Source organism: Bombina bombina, chromosome 1 (genome assembly GCF_027579735.1).
Source record: "Bombina bombina isolate aBomBom1 chromosome 1, aBomBom1.pri, whole genome shotgun sequence".
Lineage (NCBI taxonomy): Eukaryota > Metazoa > Chordata > Amphibia > Anura > Bombinatoridae > Bombina > Bombina bombina.
In genome coordinates this window covers 746,996,099-747,015,608 of record NC_069499.1, presented here as the reverse complement: position 1 = coordinate 747,015,608, position 19,510 = coordinate 746,996,099, and the positions used below count along the sequence as shown (strand labels likewise).

At 38.1% G+C, this 19,510-nt stretch overlaps 1 protein-coding gene across 1 annotated transcript in view; it reads left to right on the top strand.

Annotated features, from left to right (window-relative positions):
• Positions 1-19,510, top strand: part of SLC9A6 (solute carrier family 9 member A6) — a 227,520-nt gene that overhangs the window by 47,004 nt on the left and 161,006 nt on the right. The window contains exon 3 of the mRNA XM_053699267.1: positions 13,299-13,376. Within this exon, the coding sequence (XP_053555242.1) occupies positions 13,299-13,376 (78 nt within the window). The remainder of the gene's footprint in view (positions 1-13,298; positions 13,377-19,510) is intronic.

Below are 19,510 nucleotides of genomic sequence, written 5' to 3'. Positions count from 1 at the left end.
ACCAATGTAGGAGAAAACAGAATTTATGTTTACCTGATAAATTTCTTTCTCCTACGGTGTGTCCGGTCCACGGCCCGCCCTGGCTTTTAGTCAGGTTTAAAATTTTTGTTTTTGTACACTACAGTCACCACTGCACCCTATGGTTCTCCTTTTTCTCCTGACCGTCGGTCGAATGACTGGGGGGCGGAGCTAGAGGGGGAGCTATATGGACAGCTCTGCTGTTTATGCTCTCTTTGCCACTTCCTATAGGGAATGAGAATATCCCACAAGTAAGGATGAAGCCGTGGACCGGACACACCGTAGGAGAAAGAAATTTATCCGGTAAACATAAATTCTGTTTTTATTTTTTTTTTCCAAGGTATTCTAGCTCCTCCTGAATAACAGTCTCATTGGTTCCATTCCTTTTTTTTTTTTTTTTTTTTTGAAACTAGTCGTCATTAATTTAGGAACTTAGATTGCAATGGAATGCATCCATTATTCGGTTTTTCTTTTGGGCTGTCAACGAGCCCAATGTTTTTCACTAATGCATAGGCAGTTCCTGTAGCAAGGTTTAGGGCTTGTGTAGGGTTTATATGATTATTTATCCAACATCCTTGTAAAGTTTTCATCTGTAAAGGATGCAGTTCTCTTTATACTTCTTTGCATATCTTCAGAGCCTGGGTTGGCAGAGCATTAGAACTAAAATCCATCTAATGCCATCAGAACTGTTTCTAAGCATCCTTCTCTAGACATTTAAAATAGCAGAAAAATAATTTTCTAGCTTATTCAGGTAATCGATCTTCTTTTTTTTTTTTTTTTTTGGGACTACCAAAGTCAAGTAACTTTTTAATATTCATCCCGGAAGTGATATCTAATACAAATATTTCACATATGACTACTTCACAAGAGAGGAATTCTGGGGACGTGTCTTACATTATTGATCTTTTTTTGGCAGACAAGCTGTCTGTATTTCTAATTTAAACCCAATTAAACCTCCATTTTTTTGTTTTTTTTATTTTGAACAGAGTTCTCCTTGGCAAACATTAAAGGCCACTCTTGGGCCTTACCTTTTGCTTAGAGCAAAATACACAATAGGTATAGTCTATACAGTATCTCACAGAAGTGAGTACACCCCTCACATTTTTGTTAATAATTTATCTTTTCATGTGACAACACTGAAGAAATTACACTTTGCTACAATGTAAAGTAGTGAGTGTACAGCCTGTATAACAGTGTAAATTTGCTGTCCCCTCCAAATAACTCAACACACAGCCATTAATGTCTAAACCGTTGGCAACAAAAGTATACCCATAAGTGGAAATGTCCAAATTGGGCTCAAAGTGTCAATATTTTGTGTGGCCACCATTATTTTCCAGTACTGCCTTAACCCTCCTGGGCATGGAGTTCACCAGAACTTCACAGGTTGCCACTAATGTCCTCTTCCACTCCTCCATGAGGACATCACAGAGCTGGTGGATGTTAGAGACCTTGCGCTCCCCCACCATCCATTTGAGGATGCTCAATAGGATTTAGGTCTGGAGACATGCTTGGTCAGTCCTTTACCCTCAGCTTCTTTAGCAAGGCAGTGGTCGTCTTGGAGGTGTGTTTGGGGTCTTTATCATGTTGGAACACTGCTCTGCGGCCCAGTCTCCAATGGGAGGGGATCATGCTCTGCTTCAGTATGTCACAGTACATGTTGGCATTCATGGTTCCCTCAATGAACTGTAGCTCCCCAGTGCCGGCAGCACTCATGCAGGCCCAGACCATGACACTCCCACCACCATGCTTGATTGTAGGCAAGACACACTTGTCTTTGTATTCCTCACCTGGTTGCCGCCACACACGCTTGACACCATCTGAACCAAATAAGTTTATCTTGGTCTCATCGACAGGACATGGTTTTAGTAATCCATGTCCTTAGTCTGCTTGTCTTCAGCAAATGGTTTGCAGGTTTTCTTGTGCATCATCTTTAGAAGAGGCTTCCTTCTGGGACAACAGCCATGGAGACCAATTTGATGCGGCGTATGGTCTAAACACTGACAGGCTGACCCCCCACCCCTTCAACCTCTGCAGCAATGCTGGCAGCACTCATACATTTATTTCCCAAACACAACCTCTGGATATGACGCTGAGCACGTGCACTTAAACTTTTTTGGTCGACCATGGCGAAGCCTATTCTGAGTGGAACCTGTCCTGTGAAACCTCTGTATGGTCTTGCCCACCATGCTGCAGCTCAGTTTCAGGGTCTTGGCAATCTTCTTATAGCTTAGGCCATCTTTATGTAGAGCAAAAATTATTATTTTTTCAGATCTTCAGAGAGTTTTTTGTCATGAGGTGCCATGTTGAACTTCCAGTGACCAGTATGAGAATGTGAAGGCGATAACACCAAATTTAACACACCTGCTCCACATTCACATCTGAGACCTTGTAACACTAATTAGTCACATGACACCAGGGAGGGAAAATGGCTAATTGGACCCAATTTGGACATTTCCACTTAGGGGTGTACTTACTTGTGTTTCCAACGGTTTAAACATTAATGGCTGTGTGTTGCGTTATTTTGAGGGGACAGCAAATTTACACTGTTATACAGGCTGTATACTTACTACTTTACATTGTAGCGAAGTGTCATTTCTTCAGTGTTGTCACATGAAAATATATAATAAAATATTTACAAAAATGTGAGGGGTGTACTCACTTGTGAGATACTCTATATCAACTATTAGCTGCTTTAAAGAGTGACCTAGTTTATAAGATAGAAGTAGAATAGGTGGCAATGACGGCTCATTCTCCCTTGGTGTAATAAAAGTAAAATGTATATAAATATTGCACCAGGACAAAGTATTGGCTTTAAACTCTTAGTTTTGTAGGTACTAAGAAAAATAGACATATAATAGGAGAGGAGCTCATCTCTAGGTAGAATCTCATCTTGTCATCAGACTTTGGACACTAAATATGTACTAATTAAATTTTTGCTAGATTATTAATGTCAATATATCCCACACAAGAGAATAAGTTTGTTCGCTGAGAAGGTCAGTTCCATGCTTAACATGTTGAAACATCCCCAGCCCACTCTAGATCTCCAAGCTGAATCCGTAATGGATGAAACAATAAAAATTTCCATAATCGTGTCTAGTCCAAATGAGTAATCAGAAGAAAACTGTTGCATAACACTATTCTTGCTGACCAGTTTGGTTAAGGCACTGGATGCTAGCTCAGTTTCTGCATGGCATCAAAGTAAGTTAATTTCCTCATTCACTGGACTTTTGTAAGAAGCATTGGGAACTCATCAACATCTTGCGCCAGCATACTATCTCCCTGTATTTATACCATACTCATAGCTCTCTCCTTCATGTAATTAGGCCGCTTCTCCAATTGCACAGAGCAAGGAGATGCCACCAAGAGTTCAACTTTTGTCATATCTGTGGGTGCTAAACTCCTTACAAGTACTGCAGGGCTTGGCTGATTGGCTCGCCATCTCAAATAAGCTTAGATGTTCTGCCCTCGGGTCCTGATTACAGTCTGTGGTGGTAAGCCCCAGAGCACTGCCATTATAATGATGTAAGACTTTGGGACTTGCAAGGAGGTCATCAGCTTGGATATCGATAGCAGAAGGATTATTCACAGTTGATAGTGTTTTTCCAAAGGCCTCCTGGTAGTCATCCAACAAAGTACAAAGCTCACTGAGGATATACTTGACATTGGCTATGTTTTACAATCTGCAATAATAAGACTCACAAATAGCAGCCTAGATGTGACTGCCAACCCGGAGTACCAGGGGGTGTTGACGCCACCTTGCTAGACAGCCACCTCGAGTCTGAACAGTCCGAATCCAGGCTGGGAGCCTAGAGATACAGTATTCCAGGTATAAATTGCCATATCAAAATATGAGCCAGGTGCATCTAGTGATGGATGCTGTATAGTCCAGAGACTCCAGAGGATAATTAGTGGATTAGGTGAGGTATTGCGACCAGATACGGCCCCCTGGTTTGCCAGTCAAGGGTAGAAGTTGCTGCTTAAAATCACATAATTTGTCAAGGTTTTTTTTTTCTTCTTCATGAGATCTCTTTCTCTTCATCCTGGGATATAGAGTGTCTGACTTTAAAGATATGTAAATCTTTATCTGCATCATGTTCAGATTTAGCCTCACAGTTTTATAATGTAGCCTTAAATCAGCCATCAAGGGTGTTGGGTACACATTAGATCTTTTATTCAGAACATCAAACAAGAGAAAGAACACTGTTCTCTTTGTCCATGAGAAGCTGACTTCAAATCTGGTATACATAGCAGAACAAAATTATTTGGTATCGGTATTCCCAAACCTCTTTCCCAAGCTTTCTTTCCTGGCTAAGACGTGAGTGCTAGCTCTCATAATTTGATTACAGAGTTACTGATTCTGAACAATGTGTTTTTTTTTTTTTTTTAATAATAAAAAAAAAATACTGCTGTTTTACATACATACGTTTTTAAACTTGTTATGGAAATGGCCTGAACTATATGGAGGTTATTGATTTTTATATGTCATGAGGAGAAAAAAAATCTTACTTCCAACAATTTGATAAGGGTTTGTCCATCAGTTCCTTTAAAGTTTAGGTTTCTGTAGTTTGCTCACTTTTCTTTAAAAGACTATGGTTCGGAAATTGTGATTTGTTTCAGAATTTCCATTCCTACTTTTGGACGTGGAATTTGTTTCTTCAAGTTTATCTGCATTATCATTTTAAATTGTTGCCTTTCAAGACACATTTGCATGTTGGTTTGTCTACTCTGCTTCCCTCTTTTTTTTTTTTTTGAGAATTTCTTGATGATTAAAAAATATGGGGGTTAACTCTGAAAGCATCAATTCACACTCTTCATTTTGCCCTATCTTCAGGGTGATAGGGAAGCTGTTCTTCACAGACTTTCTCAGAGCTCCCAAGTATTCTCAGTACATTACTAAGAATATCCTTAAAGGGACAGTCAACCATAAAATTGTTATTGTTTTAAAACATAGGTAATCCCTTTATTACTCATTCCCCAGTTTTGCATAACCAACACAGTTATATTAATGTACTTTTTACCTTTGTGATTACCTTGTATCTAGGAACCTTCTTCCAGTCCCCTGATAACATGACTGTGACTGTTTATTATCTATTGTCTTAAATTTAGCATTGTATTGTGCTAGATCTTAAATAACTTTCTGTGCCTGAACACAGTGTTATCTATATAGCCCATGTGTACTTTCTGTCTCTTTGTGTTGAAAAGAGATTTAAAAAGCATGTGATAAGAGGCAGCCCTCAAAGGCTTAGAAATTAGCATATGAGCCTACCTATGTTTAGTTTAAACTAAGAATACCAAGAGAAAAAAGCAAATTTGATGATAAAAGTAAATTGGAAAGTCGATTAAAATTAAAAATTCCTATCTGAATAATGAAAGTTTAATTTATACTTGACCGTCCCTTTAAGACTCATTTTTTTTGTTCTCTATTCTCATTTCAGGGCTATTCTCATTTCAGGGTAGGTCAGTCAGTTTCTGATGCTTCTTTTGATTAAGTGGATTCACTCTGAGACAGTCTTGTGGTAAGAATATGACAACTCATGTCAGTCAGTTTGTCTTTCTCCTCCTCCTTTCATCAACTGTTATTAGTACATTCTCTTCATATCTTCTATTGCTGGTTTATGAAGATCTTGCAGATTGTTCTTCCGAAGCTCTTGCATAGAAAGAAGAATCTTAATATTATGTGATAATAAAAGCATCAGAACAAACAATATTTACACCTAATAACAGATCCATATGTGCACACTTCATTTTATATGAAGGTCTTACCCAAACATTGTCTGTCCTTTTTTGTGTTTTGTTTGACATCCTAAGTAAATTTCAGAATTCATCTCTCTCTATTCCCTGTCCCACAAGATCCTATATGTAAAATGAAGCCAATAGGATGAGAAGACTTGTCAGATGGACATTACGCCCACATTATTATTTTGTGATATCTTTCCAAATTTACATTTATTAACAATTTTGGTTTGTTCTCTTGTTATCCCTAGTTTAAAACCATGTAAGTAGGCCAAGTATCATGCATCTGTCTGGAGCACTATGTGACAGTAAGTTTGCAAAAACACTTTCAACAGTGTTATACATTTTCAAGAGTACTAGATGACAGCAGTGTTTGCTGCAATGCTATGCCCCTAGGTATGCTCTTCAACAAGGAATGCTATGAATATGTAGCTTTCCCTGTATGCTTATCACAGCTGTAGTACTATTTCACTGTTATGCAGAGCTTGTGCTGCAGTTAATGTTGAGAATCTTTTAATTAAATACAATATTTTATAAACATTGTTTTCTATGTAAAAAAGTTTATAGCTCAGTCTTAATCTGATCCTGTCTCAGAATTCACTGTTGGATCCCAGCTGCATGATAACAGTTCTACCAAAGCTAAGTGCATTTGTTGTAAACTTGTGGAGATTATACCTCCAGCTGTGGTTTTTAATAGTTGTCATGATAAACTTTTACATGCAGAAAATGTATCCATCAGTAGTAGTTCATTACCTGTTGCTGTTCCCTCAACATCTAATGTACAAGAAATACCTTTAAATTTAAAATAATTTATTTCTGATTCTATTCAGAAGGCTTTGTCTGCCATCCTGCCGTCTAATAAATGTAAAAGGTCTTTTAAAACTTCTCATAGAGTTGATGAAATTTCAAATGACCGGCAACATACTGATTTATCCTTCTCTGATGAGGATCTATCTGATTCAGAAGATCCTGCCTCAGATATTGACACTGACAAATCCTCTTTTTTATTTAAAATGGAGTATATTCGTTCTTTATTAAAAGAAGTGTTGATTAAACTGGATATGGAGGAAACTAGTCCTCTTGATATTAAAACTAGTAAACGTTTAAATTCTGTTTATAAACCTCCTGTGGTTATTCCAGAGGTTTTTCCAGTTCCTGATGCTATTTCTGATATGATTTCTAAAGAATGGAATAGGCCTGGTACTACTTTTATTCCTTCTTCAAGGTTTAAAAATTTTTATCCTTTGCCAGCAGTTAGATTGGAGTTTTGGGAAAAGATCCATAAAGTTGATGGGGCGATCTCCATTCTTGCTAAACGTACTACTATTCCTACGGAAGATAGTATTTCTTTTAAAGATCCTTTAGATAGGAAACTTGGATCTTATCTAAGGAAGGCTTATTTATATTCAGGTCATCTTCTTAGGCCTGCAATTTCTTTGGCTGATGTTGCAGCTGCTTTTACTTTTTGGTTGGAAACTTTAGCGCAACAAGTATTAGATATATGATTTGTCTAGCATTGTTAAGTTGATTCAACATGCTAATAATTTAATTTGTGATACCATTTTTGATATCATCAAAATTGATGTTAGATATATGTCTTTAGCTAGAAGAGCTTTGTGGCTCAAATCTTGGAATGCTGATATGACTTCTAAATCCAGATTGCTTTCTCTTGCTTCCCAAGATAATACATTATTTGGTTCTCAGTTGGATTCAATAATTTCAACTGTCACTGGGGGGAAGGGAGTTTTTTTGCCTCAGGATAAAAAACCTAAAGGCAAATCTAAAGCTTCTAACCGTTTTCGTTCCTTTCGACATAAGGATCCGCAATCTAATCTTTCCCCAAATGAATCTGTTTCCATTTGGAAGCCTTCCTCAAATTGGAATAAATCCAAGCCTTTTAAGAGATCAAAGCCAGCCCCCAAGTCTGCATGAAGGTGTGGCCCTCATTCCAGCTCAGTTGGTAGGGGGCAGATTAAAATTCTTCAAAGATGTTTGGATCAGTTTGGTCCAAAATCATTGGATTCAGAGTATTGTCTCTCAGGGGTACAGATTAGGATTCAGAATAAGACCACCTGTGATTTTTTTTTTCTCTCTCACTCATTCCAGCGAACCCAGTAAAGGCTCAGACTTTCCTGAAGTGTGTTTCAGACTTGAAGTTATCAGGGGTAATCATGCCAGTTCCATTTCAGGAACAGGGCCTGGGGTTTTATTCAAATCTATTCATTGTCCCAAAGAAAGAAAATTCATTCAGAGCAGTTTTGGATCTAAAGACTTTGAATCGATATGTCAGAGTACCATCTTTCAAGATGGTGACTATAAGGACTATTCTGCCTTTTGTTCAGCAAGGGCATTATATGTCCACAATAGACTTACAGGATGCATATCTTCATATTCCGATTCATCCGGATCACTATCAGTTCCTGAGATTCTCTTTTCTAGACAAGCATTACCAATTTGTTGCTCTTCCTTTTGGCCTAGCAACAGCTCCAAGAATCTTTTCAAAGGTTCTCGGCGCCCTACTCTCTGTAATCGGAGAGCGGGGTATTGCGGTGTTTCCTTATTTGGATGATATCTTGGTACTAGCTCAGTCTTTACGTTCTGCAGAATCTCACGTGAATCAACTAGTGTTGTTTCGTCAAAGACATGGTTGGAGGATCAATTTACCTAAAAGTTCTTTGATTCCTCAGACAAAGGTAACCTTTTTAGGTTTCCAGATAGATTCAGTGTCCATGACTTTGTCTCTAACAGACAAGAGACGTTTGAAATTGGTTGCAGCCTGTCGGAACCTTCAGTCTCAGTTATTCCCTTCAGTAGCTATGTGCATGGAAGTTTTAGGTCTCATGACTGCAGCATCAGACGCGATCCCCTTTGCTCGTTTTCATATGAAACCTCTCCAGCTTTGTATGCTGAACCAATGGTGCAGGGATTATACAAGGATATCACAATTAATATCCTTAAATCCCAATGTTCGACTTTCTCTGACTTGGTGTTTAGACCACCATTGTATAGTTTTAGGAGCCTCTTTCATTCGTCCAACCTGGACTGTGATCACAACAGATGCGAGTCTTTCAGGTTGGGCAGCTGTTTGAGGATCTCTGACAACACAAGGGGTTTGGAAATCTCAAGAGGCGAGATTACCAATCAATATTTTGGTACTCCGTGCAATTCTCAGGGCTCTTCAGTTTTGGCCTCTGTTGAAGAGAGAACCGTTCATTTGTTTTCAGACAGACAATATCACAACTGTGGCATATGTCAATCATCAGGGTGGGACTCGCAGTCCTCAAGCTATGAAAGAGGTATCCCGGATACTTGTTTGGGCGGAATCCAGCTCCTGTCTAATTTCTGCGGTTCATATCCCAGGTATAGACAATTGGGAAGCGGATTATCTCAGTCGTCAGACTTTACATCCGGGAAAATGGTCTCTTCACCCAGATGTGTTTTCTCAAATTGTTCAGATGTGGGGGCTTCCAGAAATAGATCTGATGGCTTCTCATCTAAACAAGAAACTTCCCAGGTACCTGGGAAAGTGTTGTTCAGTTTGGCCATCTCTTCTGCTAGAAGAGTTTCTGAATTATCCGCTCTCTCTTGTGAATCTCCTTTTCTGATTTTTCATTAGGATAAGGCAGTTTTGCGGACTTCATTTAAATTCTTACCTAAGGTTGTGAATTCTAACAACATTAATAGAGAAATTGTTGTCCCTTCTTTGTGTCCTAATCCTAAGAATTCTTTGGAGAGATCTTTACATTCTTTGGATGTGGTGAGAGCTCTGAAATATTATGTTGAAGCCACTAAAGATTTCAGGAAGACTTCTAGTCTATTCGTTTTCTTTTCTGGTTCCAGGAAAGTTCAGAAGGCTTCTGCCGTTTCTTTGGCATCGTGGTTAACACTTTTGATTCATCAAGCTTATTTGGAGTCGGGTAAAGCCCCGCCTCAGAAAATTACAGCTCATTCTACTAGATCAGTTTCCACTTCTTGGGCTTTTAAGAATGAAGCTACAGTTGATCAGATTTGCAAAGCAGCATCTTGGTCTTCTTTGCATACATTTACTAAATTCTACCATTTTTATGTGTTTGCTTCTTCAGAAGCAGTTTTTGATATGAAAGTTCTTTGGGCAGTTGTTTCAGTTTGATACTTCTACTTATGATTTAAGTTTTTATTTTTTGAGAATAAACTTATATTTGGGTTGTGGATTTATTTTTTTCAGCGAAATTGCTGTTTTTATTTTGTCCCTTCCTCTCTAGTGACTCTTGCGTGGAGTTCCACATCTTGGGTATTGCTATCCCATACGTCACTAGCTCATGGACTCTTGACAATTACATGAAAGAAAACATAATTTATGTAAGAACTTACCTGATAAATTCATTTCTTTCATATTGGCAAGAGTCCATGAGGCCCACCCTTTTTTATGGTGGTTATGATTTTTTTGTATAAAGCACAATTATTTCCAAATTCCTTTGTTGATGCTTTTTACTCCTTTCTTTATCACCCCACTTCTTGGCTATTCATTAAACTGAATTGTGGGTGTGGTGAGGGGTGTATTTATAGGCATTTTGAGGTTTGGGAAACTTTGCCCATCCTGGTAGGATTGTATATCCCATACGTCACTAGCTCATGGACTCTTGCCACTATGAAAGAAATTAATTTATCAGGTAAGTTCTTACATAAATTATGCTTTTTTATTAATAAGAAAATTAGTTTTAAGAATTTTGTTCAGGTGTTAAAGGGACACTGAACCCAAATCTTTTTCGTTTGTGATTCAAATGGAGCATGCAATTTTATGCAACTTTCTAATTTACTCCTATTATCAATTTTCCTTAGTTCACTTGCTATCTTTATTTGAAAAAGAATGCATCTAAAATTTTTTTTTTGGTTTAGCTCTCTGGACAGCACTTTTTTATTGTTGGATAAATGTATCCACCAATCAGCAAGAACAACCCAGGTTGTTCACCAAAAATGGTCTGGCATATAAACTTACATTCTTGCTTTTCAAATAAAGATACCAGGAGAATGAAGAACATTTTATAATAGGAGTAAATTAGAAAGTTGCATAAAATTTCATGCTCTATCTGAATCGCAAAAGAAAAAAAATTTGGGTTCAGTGTCCCTTTTAATATACAAGGGTGAGAAGTCCTGAGGACTTATGGGAAGGTTTCTGTCTACTCAAAGCATAATGTTGTATACAGCACTAGTATCTTAACATCATTCATGTGTAAAGAGGTTGATTTTTTTTAAGTAAGAATAAATAATGATTTTCTCTTGTAAGGTGTATCCAGTCCACGGGTTCACCCATTACTTGTGGGATATTCTCCTTCCCAACAGGAAGTTGCAAGAGGACACCCACAGCGGGGCTGTCTATATAGCTCCTCCCCTAATTGCCACCCCCAGTCATTCTCTTGCAACTCTCGACAAGAAAGGAAGTATCAAGAGATATGTGGTGACTTAGTGTAGTTTTACCTTCAATCAAGAACGCCAAGCTTCCCTGTTACGGGTCCAGTTCAAGGGATCCCCAGGCAGCGCTGATAGATGCTCTAGCAGTGCCCTGGTCCTTCAGCCTGGCTTATGTGTTCCCACCATTTCCTCTCCTCCCTCATCTGATTGCCAAGATCAAGCAGGAGAGAGCTTCAGTGATTTTGATAGCACCTGCGTGGCCACGCAGGACTTGGTATGCAGATCTGGTGGACATGTCATCCCTTCCACCATGGACTCTGCCGCTGAAGTAGGACCTTCTACTCCAAGGTCCATTCAAACATCCAAATCTAATTTCTCTGCGGCTGACTGCTTGGAGATTGAACGCTTGATTTTATCAAAACGTGGTTTCTCCGAGTCGGTCATTGATACCTTAATTCAGGCTCGAAAGCCTGTCACCAGGAAAATCTATCATAAGATATGGTGTAAATATCTTCATTGGTGTGAATCCAAGGGTTACTCATGGAGCAAAGTGAGGATTCCTAGGATATTATATTTTCTCCAAGAAGGATTGGAGAAGGGATGAAGGGATTGTCAGCTAGTTCCTTAAAGGGACAGATTTCTGTCTATTCTTCTGCACAAGCGTCTGGCAGATGTTCCAGACGTTCAGGCGTTTTGTCAGGCTTTAGTTAGAATCAAGCCTCTGTTTAAACCTGTTGCTTCGCCATGGAGTTTAAATTTAGTTCTTAAAGTTCTTCAAGGGGTTCCGTTTGAACCTCTGCATTCCATAGATATCAAGCTTTTATCTTGGAAAGTTCTGTTTTTGGTAGCTATCTCTTTGGCTCGAAGAGTTTCAGAGTTATCTGCCTTACAGTGTGATTCCCCTTATCTGATATTCCATACAGATAAGGTAGTGTTGCGTACCAAACCTGGATTTCTTCCTAAGGTGGTATCTAATAAGAATATCAATCAGGAGATTGTAGTTCCGTCACTGTGTCCTAATCCTTCTTCAAAGAAGGAACGTCTATTACACAACCTTGACGTGGTTCGTGCTTTAAAGTTTTATTTACAAGCTACTAAGGATTTTCGTCAAACATCTGCATTGTTTGTTGTCTACTTTGGACAGAGGAGAGGCCAAAAGGCTTCGGCATCTTCTCTTTCTTTTTGGCTGAGAAGCATAATCCATTTAGCTTATGAGACTGCTGGCCAGCAGTCTCCTGAAAGAATTACAGCTCATTCCACTAGAGCTGTAGCTTCCACATGGGCTTTTAAAAATGAGGCCTCTGTTGAACAGATTTGTAAGGCGGCGACTTGGTCTTCGCTTCATACTTTTTCTAAATTCTACAAATTTGATACTTTTCCTTCCTCGGAGGCTATTTTTGGGAGAAAGGTCTTGCAGGCAGTGGTGCCTTCCGTTTAAGCGCCTGCCTTGTCCCTCCCTTCATCCGTGTCCTAAAGCTTTGGTATTGGTATCCCACAAGTAATGGATGAACCCGTGGACTGGATACACCTTACAAGAGAAAACAAAATTTATGCTTACCTGATAAATTTCTTTCTCTTGTGGTGTATCCAGTCCACGGCCCGCCCTGTCATTTTAAGGCAGGTGTTTTTTATTTTTAAACTACAGTCACCACAGCACCCTATAGTTTCTCCTTTTCCTTGCTTGTCTTCGGTTGAATGACTGGGGGTGACAGTTAGGGGAGGAGCTATATACAGCTCTGCTGTGGGTGTCCTCTTGCAACTTCCTGTTGGGAAGGAGAATATCCCACAAGTAATGGATGAACCCGTGGACTGGATACACCACAAGAGAAAGAAATTTATCAGGTAAGCATAAATTTTGTTTTTTGAAAACTCACATACAAACGTATATATTTATATGTATTATAATTGTTTGCTTTAATGGAAAATGAATGTTCCTTTACTGGAAATAAAGTTTTTATATTCAAGGAGTGTGTAGCTTTCCACCAATGAGCTGTGCGAGTTGTCCTTACCAGCCAGTGAGACCATGACGTGTTCCTGGGGACAAATATTCACTTCCTGTTACTTTCATAATTATGCATAGTAAATGTTCATATTGTTGTGCAAAGAAAAGTACCAATATGTTTGTTTTTCATTTCATTTTCTTCTTCTATGTCTTGTAGGTTACATTTGATCCAGAAGTTTTTTTCAACATTCTGCTGCCACCAATTATATTTTATGCTGGTTACAGCTTAAAAAGGGTAAGTATTGTTATTCTTGGTAAGATAGGGTGAAATATATGACATAATTGACAATTTCTGCAGGATTACCAGAGGGAGATATTGATTTGTTTGCTGTATTTGTTTCTGGCTGGCTGTTTCTCTTGTTCTTTGTATTTACACACACACACACACAAAATCCCTGTACTTCCAAAGAATACACAGGAAATGGTACTCTGTTCCTGTACTGAATAAACCAAATATTGCCCCTGCAATCATGCAGTAAAGAGTAGAGGCTAGCACTTAGTAATCCACAATACACTTGCTTTAATTTTTTTTTTTTATTGTTATGTCACATTTTTTCTGCAAAAAAATAAAAATAAGAGAGGGATATTAACATAATTAAATGGACATAAAACCCCAAAAATTTATTTTCCTTCATGATTCAGATAGGGCATAACATTTTCCAATTTTACTTCTATTATCTAATTTGCTTATTTCTTTTGGTATCCTTTATTGAATATGCCTCTTGTCAGTGGCTTACCAGTGTGTTCAGCTAGCTCCCAGTAGTGCATTACTGCTCTTTCAACAAAGGATTCTAAGAGAATGAAGGAACGTCGATATAAAGCGTAAACTGAAATGTTGTTAAAAAAAATAAATGCTCTATCTGAATCATGGTTTCATGTTCCCTTAAACATACACAATAAAAAAAATGTTTTGTGTAATGTGTCCTTCATGGATGGTAAACCCCAAATTTTTCTTTTATGATTCCGATAGAACATACAATTTTAAAAAACTTTCCAATTTAATTCTATTATCACATTTTCTTCATTCTCTTGTTATTCATTGCTGAAGGGACAGCATTGCACTACTGAAAGGAAGCTGAAAATATCTATTTAGCCAATCACAAGAGACACATGTGTGCAGGCACCAATTAGCAGCAGCTCCCTCTAGTGTATGATATGTGCGTATTCTTTTTTTTTTAACAAGGGATACTAAGAGAACAAAGCACATTTTAAAAATAGAAGTGAATTTAAAAGTGTCTTAAAATGACCGGCTCTATCTGAATCATGCAGGTTTAATTTTGACTTTCCTATCCCTTTAAGTCTTCACTGGCTTTTACCCAAAATGTAGCTCTCACAATAGGGCCAACTCCTCTTCATCACACCCCATTTAAAAATAGATTAAAGTAATATTACTCTTAAAAATATAGAAAGTGATACCTTAAACAAGGTTGGCGCGGTTCAAAGAAAATATCAAAACTAATATTAGACATTTTGGAGTGTTGGTTTCTTCCACAGAAAAGTATTTTTCTGATGAAAGTGCTGACACTCAGGTTTGCATTTTTGTGTAAAATCCTAAAACCCGTTCTCTATTTAAAGTTGATCATTTTTGGTTCCGTAAACATTTGTACAAATGTAATAAAATAATATATATTTTTTTTTCTCCTTGTGTTATTTTATGCTAATTTATACCAGTTAACAAAGGAATCTCACTGAAAATGCAGAAAAGTCTTGAATCCTCTAGGTTTAAGTGTTCATATAATAGAAATTCCTTTATTTAAAGGGACATTCATATTTACAGTTTATCAAAATCAAGCAGTTTTGGAAGGTTTTAATACAGTACTTTATTAACCATAGTGCCCTTGGAAATACCATGGCAGTGTTCCAGTATATTCCTTAGAAAAAAAGTATATAGTGACCAGCGCCAAAGATAACTTACTACAAACTCCAACTAGAAAAAAGTAGGACACTAAGAGGATCCCTTGTCCGCAGGAGTACAGTGCCATCGGCTACATCTTCTTCCTATCTGGGATGGCTTTCCTACACCTATATACAGCTTTACACAGACCTGTTTGTGGGCCCATATAGTGACAAGTTGAAGGATTTTATTGCCTGGGATTCCATCTGCTATATGAACATTTGGCTGCAACCAGTCGTTTTATATTATTTGTTTATTGTGTTTTAAGATGTATGTCTATTTTTAATAGGTCGACCTATATTGTATTATTGTCTAGATGTAATTAAAATATTCTTTTACTCATTTTTTGGTATATAAGTATGGGTTTGTAACCGGCACTTTCTAACGGTTTTATCTGGCATCAAATATTCTTTATAATTACTCCTTTTTATATACTTTTTACACAAGTATATTATATTTTATATATTTTTTTATATATATATATTAACTTTATACATGATTCATATACACTACAAATTATACTCAAACAGTTTTCAGTTAGGTGTTAGTCTTTAGTTTACTCTTTAGCTTGTCTTGAGTGCTCCCTAGTGATCTTTACCTCTCCAGTATATTCCTCCCAACATTTCCAGGTGGCTTAGGCGAGTCATTAAAATAAGTGGGCAGGATAATTACCAATGGAAGAGGCGTCACTGCTTCCCATGGTGAGTGATGGGTATACTGTGGGCGCCGTTGGTTGTGTGCTTGGCAAGGCGGTCTCTGGATACGTTAAAACATTTTGTTGCCACCCAGCCAGTATTTTACTGACAACGTTGGCATTTGTATGGTTCAAGTCAATATAGATAATATATATAATAATAAAGGTCCTTTCATGCTGAATATTCCTCTGTGTACCAGTCTAGTTCTAAACAAATAATCCTTGCAGTTATAGTTTCTGAGTTATGCTGTGTAATCATTATTGCAAAAGTATGCTAATGAGAATGTCTGGTATTATTTCCCTAAACTGGTGGTAAACCCTCCCTGGCTCCTAGATATTGAACAAGCCTTGATTTAATAAGCTGCAGCATTAAAGCATATGTATCATTTACATGTACATTTAAATGGTTACAAATTAAACTTTCATGATTCTGGTAAAGCACGCAATTTTAAACCACTTTCCAATTCAATTTCATTATCTAAATGTGCACAGTCTTTTTATATGCACACTTTCTGAGGCAACAGCTCCTACTGAGCATGTGCAAGAATTCACAGATTATACATATATATGCATTTTGGGATTGGCTGGTGGCTTTCACGTGAGGCAGTAGGAGGGAAAACCTAACTAATTTTAAAGTTTTTCAGCAAAAAAATTCAAACAAAGTGCTTTTGCATTGTCTTTTTATTATGTATTTAATGATTATGCGGTGTTACTGAATTTAATAGTCCTTTAAACTTTTAATTCAATTAAAAAAATAATTGTCACCATGTATTACAGAGATGAGTTATTTATTTAACTGGCTTGTACCATCAAGTGCTTTGTGCTCTGCTCTTGTGTGGTTCACTAAATGACCATGTATACTTCTTTGAACAGTACTCTGAGGCAGAAGACAAACTAGTATACTTGTGTGGTGAGAGACTTACTAAGGCTTTGGAAAGTTCTTATTTTTAACCACGAAATCATGATGATCAACTCTAACCCTCTTGGTCATTTTTTCTGCTTTGGGATGTAAAAATAATGGGAAAGCTGCTACATAAATAATGTTTTGTGTGGCTTTTGTTTCTGTAAAACAATTTATTTAAAAAAAATTGAAATAAATAATTATAAATTTATTATTACACATACATACATATAGTCACCGGCCACTTTATTAGGTACACCTTGATAGTACCGGGTTGGATCCCCTTTTGCCGTAAGAACTCTTAATTCTTTGTGGCATAGATTCAACAAGGTGTTGGAGACATTCCTCAGATATTTTGGTCCATATTGACATTATAGCATTACGCAGTTGCTGCATATCCATGATGCAAATCTCTCGTTCCACCACATCCCAAAGGTGCTCTATTGGATTGAGATCTGGTGACTGTGGAGGCCATTGAAATACAGTGAGCTCATGGTCATGTTTAATAAACCAGTTTGAGATGATTTGAGCTTTGTGACATGGTGCATTATCCTGCTGGAAGTAGCCATCAAAAGATGGGTACACTGTAGTCATAAAGGGATGGACATGGTCAGCAACAATACTCAGGTAGGCAGGCCATGGCGTTTAAACGAAGCTCAGTTGGTACTAAGGGGCCAAAAGTGTGCCAAGAAAATATCCACAACATCATTACACCACCACCACCAGCTGAACTGTTGATACAAGGCAGGATGGATCCATGCTTTCATGTGGTTTATGCCAAATTCTGACCCTACCATCTGAATGTTGCAGCTGAAATCGAAACTCCTCAGACCAGGCAACATTTTTTCCAATCTTCTATTGTCCAATGTTGGTGACCCTGTGCTTATTGTAGCCTCAGTTTCCTGTTCTTAGCTGACAGGAGTGACACCCAGTGTGGTCTTCTCCTGATGTAGCCCATCTGCTTTAAGGTTTGACGTGTTGTCCATACAGTGATGGTATTCTGCATATCTTGGTTGTAATGTGTGGTTATTTTAGTTACTGTTGTCAGTCTTCCCATTCTCCTCTGACATCAACAAGGCATTTCCGTCCACACAACTGGCGCTCACTGGATATTTTCTCTATTTCGGACCATTCTCTGTAAACCCTAGAGATGGTTGTGCATGAAAATCCCAGTAGATCAGCCGTTTTGAAATACTCAGACCAGCCCGTCTGGCACCAACAACCATGCCACGTTCAAAGTAACTTGAATCCCCTTTAATCCCCATTCTGATGCTCGATTTGAACTTCAGCAAGTCGTCTTCACCACGTCTAGATGCCTAAATGCATTGAGTTGCTGCCATGTGATTGGCTAATTAGCAATTTGTGTTACCAAGCAATTGAACAGGTGTACCTAATAAAGTGAGTGTGTGTGTATATATAGCAAAGTAGATAAACGGAAGCACTCACTGGACTTCCAGAAATTTGTGAACAAAAATTGTATTTATTTGTGACGTTTCAGGACCTCAAACGTCCCTTCCTCTGACAACCAGAAACTACATACAAACAGACTAATAAAGGCCTGTAAAACCCTCCCACAGTGTGGCCACCAATCCCTGGAGACTGTGTGCAAACATATCAGGGTCTGTACCATCAGACAGACCAAATGTAAAAATACCATTATAGTCAAAACGTGTTAATGACGTAACTAAATATTCTTACACAAAATGAATGCTGTATACAAATCTATTGGTGAGATAACCAAGTATATAATCCAAATGTGAATGTAAATGTAAGGATGAATCCCACTTTGTAATTACCAACCTATTCCGAACACCCCTCACTAAAGGATGGAATTGTCCACCAACCACCCTATAGGGTTTTGTGATCCGCCTCCATAGGCGTTAACCTCGCCACATCAAAACATCATACAATTCTCAGAAATTACCCGAACTAAACAACTATCAAAATGTCATAGAGTCACAAATATCAGTAGCACTAATACCAACAGCTTCGTTAGAATACCACTCTGGCCCGAATCCTAAAACTAATCTTCGTTTCCGTAAGTCAGGACCAGGGACACTCCCCCTGATACGCCATAGGTTAAAACCCGGCACACCTACACTATGATAGGCTGTGAGAGATAGAGTCATCCTAATATCAACAACTATATGTCATACTAAAATCCAAAGTGGAACATAACCCCCGTAATCTGGCAATCGCCTACACACCAGCCTAGCAACTCGCGACGCACAACTGATCCACTAACATAGCATCATCATCGCCCCATGCAATGCAAGGCATATTACAGGGACACACCCACTGACACGCTATAGGTCCAGCTACAGCACACCTCCTCTATCTGTCAAACATGGCAATCACCTACCCACCAAGTTTATACCTCGCAACACGGAACTGATCCACTATCACAACATAATCATCACCCCATACGATGTAAGGCATGTTACAAGAACACACCCACTGGCGCGCTGTAGGTCCAGCTACGGCACACCTCCTATATCTGTCAGAATGAACTGATGTAAATCTAACTAATCCCTACACAGTCATCCGGCAACCAGAACCAAACTTTGCGATCGAGTTAACTCGCTACAAAACATAGAGGGTGCCTATCAGCACTATTCCAATCTCTAATTGCCCCTCGAAATTTCAAAGCATGCAGAGGGATATTGTCACCATTCATAGAATATACGAACCACTCAAATCAAACCCGAAACATTAAAAATAATAGCAGTCAAAATAAAAATATAAACATTAAAGGAAAAAAGGGGGACCTTTCACACTACAAACAAACTCATCCAACAACTATTAAACATCAATACATTTATAATGTAAATGAATAACTTGGGAATATCCGAATAAGCAACCAAAGACAAATAAACCCTG